Source organism: Triticum dicoccoides, chromosome 3A (assembly GCF_002162155.2).
Source record: "Triticum dicoccoides isolate Atlit2015 ecotype Zavitan chromosome 3A, WEW_v2.0, whole genome shotgun sequence".
In the NCBI taxonomy this organism is placed as follows: Eukaryota; Viridiplantae; Streptophyta; class Magnoliopsida; order Poales; family Poaceae; genus Triticum; species Triticum dicoccoides.
In genome coordinates this window covers 644,860,872-644,870,351 of record NC_041384.1, presented here as the reverse complement: position 1 = coordinate 644,870,351, position 9,480 = coordinate 644,860,872, and the positions used below count along the sequence as shown (strand labels likewise).

The following is a 9,480-nucleotide window of genomic DNA, read 5'->3' as shown; positions in this document are numbered from 1 at the left end:
AGTGGTGGTAGCGGCAACAAAAGTAAAGACAATAGAAGTAATGTTTTTGGTATTTTGTAGTGATTGTAACAGTAGCAGCGGGAAAGTAAATAAGCGAGAACCAGTATATGGAAAACTCGTAGGCACCGGATCAGTGATGGATAATTATGCCGGATGCGGTTCGTCATGTAACAGTCATAACATAGGGTGACACAGAACTAGCTCCAATTCATCAATGTAATGTAGGCATGTATTCCGTATATAGTCCTACGTGCTTATGGAAAAGAACTTGCATGCCATCTTTTGTCCTACCCTCCCGTGGCAGTGGGGTCCTATTGGAAACTAAGGGATATTAAGGCCTCCTTTTAATAGAGAATCGGAACAAAGCATTAGCACATAATGAATACATGAACTCCTCAAACTATGCTCATCATCGGGAGTGGTCCCGATTATTGTCACTTCGGGGTTGCCAGATCATAGCACATAGTAGGTGACTATAGACTTGCAAGATAGGATCAAGAACTCACATATATTCATGAAAACATAATAGGTTCAGATCTGAAATCATGGCACTCGAGACTTAGTGACAAGCATTAAGTATAGCAAAGTCATAGCAACATCAATCTCAGAACATAATGGATACTAGGGATCAAACCCTAACAAAACTAACTCGATTACATGATAAATCTCATCCAACCCATCACCGTCCAACAAGCCTATGATGGAATTACTCACGCACGGCGGTGAGCATCATGAAATTGGTGATGGAGGATGGTTGATGATGACGACGGCAATGAATCCCCCTCTCCGGAGCCCCGAACGGACTCCAGATCAGCCCTCCCGGGAGGTTTTAGGGCTTGGCGGCGGCTCCGTATCGTAAAACGCGATGATTTCGTCTCTCTTATGTTTTTTCTCTCTGAAAGCAAATATATAGAGTTGGAGCTGGCGTCGGAGGGCATCCAGGGGGCCCACGAGGTAGGGGGCGCACCCTAGGGGGGGCGTCCCCCACCCTCGTGAGATGGGTGTGGGCCCCCTGGTCTTCATCTTTGGCGAGGATTTTTTTTCTAAGATGTTCCGTGGAGTTTCAGGTTATTCCGAGAATATTTTTTTCTGCACATAAAACAACACCATGGCAATTCTGCTGAAAACAGCGTTAGTCCGGGTTAGTTCCATTCAAATCATACAAGTTAGAGTCCAAAATAAGGGCAAAAGTGTTTGGAAAAGTAGATACGACGGAGACGTATCATTACTCATAGATGGTTATGTTTTTCAAATAATTAATGGCTTAAAATAAAGGTGTATAGAAAGTAATATTAAAGTGGTTTCTTATGTGGGGAGATCGGGGTTCATAACACTAGTAGCATCTCTTTTGCACATGATATTCAAAATATAAAGCACAACTATAAATATAGAGATGATACCCCGCATGTTGCTACGTTAATCGAATGCAGATATTTTTTGAGATTTGGCAGCATGAAAGTTTAGTATTCGAATTAGCAAAATGGAAAATGAAACTAAAATACATATTGTATACTTATATTTGATTATCATATAGTTGTAGAACATTTAATGAATATGAGTAGCATGCGCGGTGCATGTTAATGTGAGTCTTTTTCATACATGGTGGCATGCATAGTAGCATGTTTACGAAATTAACGTTAGTGATGCATGCATGGTGGCATGATGAGTTGGCATAATTGCATGTTGAGATAATTAAGTTAGTGGGGATCGACTATTTAGGTACACTAGATGATACCCCGCACGTTGTTGCAAGAATATTTTGCAACATATTTCAATGTGATTCGTTGTATGAATAATGAATAACTGAAGTAATAATATAAAAAGCTAAAACTGAAAATACATATAATTTATTATGTTTGATTACTATATAATTGTAATTTTTTTATTAAATCTAAATAGCATAGTAGAATGAAAATTCTCTTGGATGTTTGCATGTTGGGATGAGTCTTTTTTTCATGCATGTTTAATGATGAAGTGACATGCTTGCATGTTGGAAGACATATGATAGTGAAGGTGGGCCTTTTCTCATGCATGATATGAGATGATGTGGCATGCTTACATGTTGAGAGAAATAGTTAGTGGAGGCTAACTATTTAGATATAGAAGATAGAAGATGTAGGATAAGCTCTATAATTATATACGTGGTACCTGAAGACCTTCATTCAACGACCTCCTCAAAACAAAGTTGTCCGTTTATCTCTTTCATTCGATAAAATAGTTGCCTCCTTTTTAGTACATATTAGATATAATTAATATTGCACTTCTAGGGTTTTGTCACCGCAAGGTACATGTCCCTCATTTGCAGCAAGTTTCTCCAAATAGGGGACTATGTGCTTTTATGCCTAACATGTCTAAAACAACCCAGAGAGAGAATTTGTTGCCAAACCCTCTATTCTGCTTCTAATTTTCAACACCACTTACATAATAAGCTCACATTCAAACCCATGAGATTCTTGACACCCAAACCTCCTTTCTTCTTGGTTGTACAGATAATTCACCATTAGAAGTTCGCCATCCGATCATATGATTTTTTTTATTGTCCACGTTACGAACGAAAGATATTCTGACTTGGTCAAACTTCTCAATGACAGGTAACGAATACATTGACATTGACACGTGATATTGACAAGAGCTAGCCAGGCAAGAATTTACCAGGGCGAGTCTACCTCTAAAATACACAGAGGCACTCCATCCTTTTATGTACCTTCTCCACCAAACTGGCCTAGTCAACAACATGAGTAGTCACACACAGAAAAGTTTTAAGTACTTCAAAGGCCAACGACCAATTTGACAGTTGAACATATTTAAGTACTTCAAAGGCCAATGACCAATTTGACAGTTCAACATATTAGAATAAAACTAAGCTCGGATAATTGTATTAACAATGAATTGCTCTTTTGAAAGTTAGTCTTCACCCGAAAAAGAATCCTCAAAAAAACAAAAATCTAAAGCAGAAAAAAAAAAGCGCCTACAAAAAAGCATGGCACAAGAGAAAGGCCCACACAGCAGCCTCAGTGAAACTCCTGATGCCCTCATCGCCTAGAAGGCCACGCATAAACTTGGAGGTGATTTGTAATGACTACAACTTGTGAACCTTGACACCACCACTTGGCACTTGGAGTACTCAACCAAAGAGTGTCGAATCAACATGTCCGAAGCCAATGTTCCGAATAGAAGGGCCATGGCATCAATAGCCATGCTTATAAGTTAGACCATTTGGAATGAAAGAAATGCAAGGGTCTCTCGTTACAAGTCCGCACCACCGAAAATCCTAATTGAGGGCATCAAGAAGGAAGCAAGACTTCGGTCCACCATAGGTGCAAAACATTTGACACAAATAATGCCGGAGAGTAATGGCCTTTTGTATTTTGTTTGGACATGTGTCGTCCTTTTCTATAACCGAACACTTTATTTCTCTCTTAATTAATGAATGAGGCAAAGGTCATGCCTCCGTTTCGAAAAAATAAAAAATCTCCCGCTTCACCTCATCCTGAACAAGCATGATTGTCTCATCTGCATACTGAAACATGACCGATATTGGCTTGAGCACTCTTCACCATCCTAGCCAGACTACCAGCAGCTATATTGGAAAGGAAAGGGGGTAATGTTGTCCCCTGACTCACCCCACTTGAAGCTGACAAAATACGGGCCATTAAGTATGACACACATAGTGCCATTCTTAACCGCAGAATGAATCTGCTTGCCCCACCTCTCAGAGAAACCTTTATGCATGCAAATATGTGAGTGTTTTGTGCATGGTGTGGCATGTACAAAAACGTCAAGTGAAGTTGTGCTAGCATTTCTCTATTTTAGCGAGAGGCAATGAGACTGGACCAATGACTGAAGACTTCTGCTAACAAGTGTAATATAAACTGCTGCTTATAAATTTACAATGCCGGTCGTCGTCACGGCGGCTCATGGTACCATTATTAACATCAAAAACATCAATTCACCAGACTGACGGCGAAGTGGCTACGGATCCAGTTCACACGCTCACAGGGAGCTTCTCATGCTTCGGAGGCAAAACTGTCTGTCTTGGTGGACTCCTCCGCATCAGACGGCTTCGATTCGTGCTTCGCTGCCGCTTTGAGAACTCGGTCCTGCACCGCCGTCGTGGAGGGGGACGTCGCCAGGCCAATCTTGTTCGGCTCTAGCTTCTTAGCTGCCCACGAGAACGCTTCCGCGCCCACTCTTAGTGGGGACAGCAACAGCCTGCGGAAAGAGAAGGAGAGGGGGAGAATTTGTGATGGTTCTAATTTGTGCTCGAAGTTTGAGCAGTGGCAAGCTTAAAACACCTGAACTACAAAATGATGGAATGAAAGCGCACCACAGAACACAAATGTCACAAGCCAGGGGAACTTACTTTAGGTCTTGCAGAAAATCCTCCGAACCCTCGTACGTAGAGAACCGCAGGTAGATTGTCTATGACAGTAGAAAAATATCAGGTGGCAGGGCATAAACATTGTCGTTGACACTTGACAAATGGCCACATATTTTAACTTTTTGTAGTTGACGGTAGTAGAAAATTGCACAAACTTACATTGCTTGTATCCAATCATGATGCACATACATACTGAACAATGAATATGCTATGTGCAAAACATTTAAAAATGGAGAGTACTTACCAACCCAAGACTAAGAACACCGATGTACTGCAAAGTCGTCTCCCATTCTACAATCAGGTTCATCCATAGTCAATTCATCAGAAAGTAGTTTGAAGTGCTTGCAGTTTACAGGTTTCACCTAACTAAAATTTAGAAGCCCAATAAAAAATATCTGTGGGCATTAGGCCAAAAAGGCCAATGATGCACATTTAAGTGAAATGGCAAATAAATCAAACAATGGGAAGTGGTTTAGGTCGATGCCTAACAGAAGGACAGTATATACCAGGTAATGGAGAAGCGGTTTTCAAAACTGTTTAACTGCAAACATTCCACCAAGCAATACCTTCTTAATTTTACTAAAATGCCATACTTGGGGCAGCCCCAGTGCATGTAGCTCCCGCTTGCGCAGGGTCTGGGGAAGGGTCCGACCACTTTGGGTCTATTGTACGCAGCCTTTCCCTACATTTCTGCAAGAGGCTGTTTCCAGGACTTGAACCCGTGACCTCATGGTCACAAGGCAGCAGCTTTACCACTGCGCCAAGGCTCGAATTGCATCAATTTTTGCTATGCAAAAGAAAGTTTCCTCTTATGTGTATATATCCTAAAGACCATTCCCTCGTACTTTGTACATGAACTATTTGTCCTTTGAATCGAGTGTCACAGCCCTTGCCCTTTGTAGCAAAACACATGACTATCTGATACCCCTTGGTGTCAGGAGGACCCATTTTAAAAACCATACATGCTATCTCCATACTCTACTTACCTAGCAAAGCATAAGTCACTGCTGAGAGGCCCTGTGCAAAAGAAATCAAAATTAGCAAGAAAGAAGCATGCCATCAGCTGCTGCAGACACCCATAAAAGAAGAAGTGGCATGTATGTACCAGAAGAGATCCAAAGACAAGTGTAGGGGTGGGCTTTATGCCTTCTAGGATTTCCTCGGCATCCTACACACATTCAGAACAATGATTCAAGTGCTTGACACTTTGATAGTGATAAAAGGCTGGAATGTGAGAGTGATGACAAACACCAAACCCTTTTATTAAATATCATGCACCAATAATATACGAAATATGAATCCACTACAGTCACAAAAGATCCCAAGAATCATTCAAATGATAGCCAAAAAGTGAAGAAAATTGCACAAATGATTCTCAGGTGTGAATTATTACCTCATTTATTACTGTCAATGCAGTCTCAGGTTTCAGTTCTTTCACACGAAGATTCTTTGCCCAAGATTGGAAACCACCTTTAACCAGGTAAGGTTGCTGCCATCGAAACATTCAATATTAGACAGAAGAATAGTGCATGCAGGGAACTATGAAGAAAGAAGCATACAAAACTTGTCCTCAAGAAAAATATATCCAAAACTTGCCTGCACACCAAGCTTCTTCAGTAGCCTAGCAATGGACTTTGATCGGGTTCCATTAGCATCCATAATGATGACCTTTGAATCACCCTACAAAAGCAGGTGAAAAACACAGTACATATAGAATATTATTTCTTGTGAAGAAACGATAGAGTATAAATATCAAATACAAGCCTCAGTCAAACAGAGTAAGTACCTTAACCAACTTCAGGTTGCGGATTACAACTGCAACCAAAGCATCATCAACTTCATTTCCACCTTTAAGTAGCTTCTTTGTTGGACCTTTGATCTGAATTTCAAAACAAATGTATTAATTATCAATAAAGAAATATATTTTGTAATTTCACCATTTTAAAAACCTTAAGACAAAGTGGCTAATAGATCATAAGAGTAATTTCATATTCTTTAAAAATTAACAAACACAAATCTTAATACTATCAGGACAAAAAAGGACTTTTCGTTACATGAAACAGCTTTAATCTTTACGGATAGACGTACAAATTTTGGAGCTGAATTCAGGGGAGTTAGAGAAATTGTCCAGAAATTAGTGGGTGCTTGAATAGATATAATTCACCAAAAATAGAGCTTCTAGAATTAGGAGAGGAACAAGTAGCACTCTAGATCTTCAGTTCACACCAGACATACCTCAGGCGAAGCAACACTTGCATATTTAGATCTAGCTGCACGGCGTAGGTCAGGAATTCCATCTTTCACCCTCAAGTCCTACAGAACATAATTTGATGAGAAGCTGCTATAGTTGTTAAAAATAACTGATATATCAAACAGTTGTGTTAAGGTACATCTAATTGTTCAGTTACATGTGCTCCACAAAGGACACAACAAAGCCATGCAGACCTCCAGTACCTATGGATGCTTCACTAAAAATGTTTATGTTCACAAAGGTAGGACATGAGTGAAGAACTTGATAGTAAAGTGTTTCTAAGAAGCAATCAAGGAATGACACATCCATTTGCTAAAATATTCATAATTAATCTTACATTTGGACAATTTGCAGAAATATCATGAACCAGATTCGAGAGATATCTTAGATGAAAAAAGGACATGAACGGAAGAAAAGGCTAATGAGATTTACAATCTCTTGCCTCAGGCCGAACATCAACAAGTACGGCTTTGCCATCACTTTTCAATAACTCCAATGTCGATTCAGGTGACAAGTCTCCAGAATAACCACCATATGCGAAGAGCCAGTAAGATATCCTACAATGTTACAAAATTCAGGACTTCACAAAACCAAATGCAGGAAATGTACCAGTACAAAAGAAATGAAATTTCCCTTTACCCTATTGTTGTTGAACCTCCAAGCAAAACTGCTAATTGAACAATTGGGTCACTTGGGTTCAAACCAACATTCTTTCCGATGCCTTCGATGATAATGTATACCTGAATCAACAATTTACAGAATATTTTCAGTGGCCTCATCAACAATTGGCTCAACAGTTTACAGATTTACTGCTAGGAGTGTCTTAAAGGGAGACTATTGCTACAAATATACCTGTTGAAGGGCACTTCCAATTGGTCGCAATACTATGCTAGCTTTCTCCTCGGATGAGTTCAGCAAATCTTTGACATTTGGTGGCAACGACGACTTGGCCGAGCCATAGTAGTATACGAGGGACGTGGTTGCACTGCCCAGTGAATCCTCTGCAACAACAATTGCCTTCCTAAGAACATCAGCCGCCACGGCGCCAGCTCCGGCCACCTTATCTTCAAATGCACCGGGAACGTCCGGGACCCCACCGGCGGCCTGCTTCTTGGTGGCAGCCACCGAGGAGGTGATGCCACCAGCGACGCCCCTTATCGCCTTCCTGTAGGCCCCGAGAGCGTCGTACGCCGACAGCCTGAGCTTGTCGTAGCCTTCGGTGAGCGCGTCCTCCGCCTGGAATATCTGCTTGCTGAGCTTGTCGATGAACCTGGCCACGGACTCCTCGACGCCGGTGGCGTCGGCCGGGAACGTGGTGGGCATCTCCGCGTCCATCAGGGCCTGCTGCGCGGCATCGTCGGTGACCGCGCCGACCACAGCGTCCGCGGCCAGGTCGACGGGCATCAGCGGCGGGTCAACCCCAGCGCGCCAGAGGGGGTCGGGCAGCTCGGCGGCGGAGGCGAACCCCCGCACGATGTCGTCCGGCGCGGTGGCGTAGGGGGAGACGATGGCGGAGTCGGAGAAGAGCGGGCGGTCAGGCACCGCCTGCGCGACGAGCGGGTCGGCGGCGAAGGGCCTGAGCGCGCCGGCCTCGACCCTCCGCAGCGCCCGCGCGCCGGCGGTCACCGGGCAGAGCGGGGAGCATGGGGTGGGCGCGGCGGAGGAGCAGAAGGGCAGCATGGCGGGAGGGGTGGTGGCATCAGACGGGTGTGGCCATGGCGCGCGGGGCGGGGGCGGGCACAGTTCACGAGTGGGGTGGTGGTTGGGCGCGCGCGTGTGTGGAAGAGGCGCTCGATCCGGGGTGTGTGGAGCCGGTGCGACGCCGGGATTCGGTGATCTGCAGCATCGTGCGCGCGGGATTGCGCGGATTGGTGCTGGGGCACCGTGCGCGCGGGCGTGTGGCTCGCCGGCGTCGGGGGTTGGGAGGTGGACCCGTCCCGGCGCGCCGTGTGCCACATACGCTCGGCTCCCTCGTTGCTCCGGTCGTTTTCCGGTCACCGCGGTCGCTGTTGTTGGGTGGCTCCGCCGTTCCGGTCTGACGTTCGACGGTAGGTGTGGCTAAATTCGTGAAGTACGAGTGCGATTTTTTCGAAGCACGGGTGCATGGGAGCACTTTATTTTAAATAGTTCAAAAATCACGTTTAAAAGTTTTTGAAAAAAATGTTTTTTTTGTTTTTTTAAATATGGATGTTTAGTACACTGTATAAAGTTTGGTGATGAAATAAGTAACCATGTAAGCTACACAAAAATGATAAAATGTTGATTTCTAAATGGAGAACAGTACATGTACCGCTTATTTTTGCCACAGCTTGCAGAAATGTTCTTACATGATTGAAATTTTGCAAGCATCCAGAAAATTTGTCAATGTTTTCCACACAAAAAAAATCAAACTTTTATAATATTTTTTTATTTTTTTCGAATTTACTGTTCACCCTGAGGTCATTTGAGCTCATGAGTAGAATAGGGCTTTCGGGCCGGAAGCCCATCTAATTCGGTGTCATTCTATTCCGAACAATTCCACGTTATCTCCCAAAATCGCCTAACACTAAAAAAATACTACCTCCATTTCAAAATATAAAATGTTTTGGTAGTATAGTTTAGCTAACAAAACGTCTTATATTTTGGAATGGAGGTTGCGCGCATGTTACAAACTTGAAGCGCATGCTGCACTTTGGTGCTAAAACTTCAAAAGGGTTGCGGTGTGGTCTCAAACTTAGCACGCCTGTGATGAAAAGCTCACGGACCAATCACAACATGTCCGCTCGCAACCACATCAGATGTGTTTGTCGAGGTGGAAACGCTCTAAACGGCCAATGCAACGTTGCTGATAACCCCCACGGTCTATGGG

General features: G+C 43.3%; 1 protein-coding gene across 1 annotated transcript in view; it reads right to left on the bottom strand.

The window, feature by feature from the left end:
- Positions 1-3,823: 3,823 nt before the first annotated feature.
- Positions 3,824-9,480, bottom strand: part of LOC119272732 — a 7,881-nt gene continuing 2,224 nt past the window's right edge. Inside the window, exons 2-13 of the mRNA XM_037554146.1 lie at positions 7,485-8,690; positions 7,272-7,372; positions 7,075-7,189; positions 6,617-6,694; positions 6,168-6,260; positions 5,978-6,061; positions 5,775-5,870; positions 5,487-5,549; positions 5,368-5,398; positions 4,626-4,672; positions 4,364-4,422; positions 3,824-4,212 (exon numbers count right to left, since the gene is read on the bottom strand). Coding sequence (XP_037410043.1) covers positions 4,008-4,212; positions 4,364-4,422; positions 4,626-4,672; positions 5,368-5,398; positions 5,487-5,549; positions 5,775-5,870; positions 5,978-6,061; positions 6,168-6,260; positions 6,617-6,694; positions 7,075-7,189; positions 7,272-7,372; positions 7,485-8,690 — 2,178 coding nt within the window. The 3' untranslated portion in view covers positions 3,824-4,007. The remainder of the gene's footprint in view (positions 4,213-4,363; positions 4,423-4,625; positions 4,673-5,367; positions 5,399-5,486; positions 5,550-5,774; positions 5,871-5,977; positions 6,062-6,167; positions 6,261-6,616; positions 6,695-7,074; positions 7,190-7,271; positions 7,373-7,484; positions 8,691-9,480) is intronic.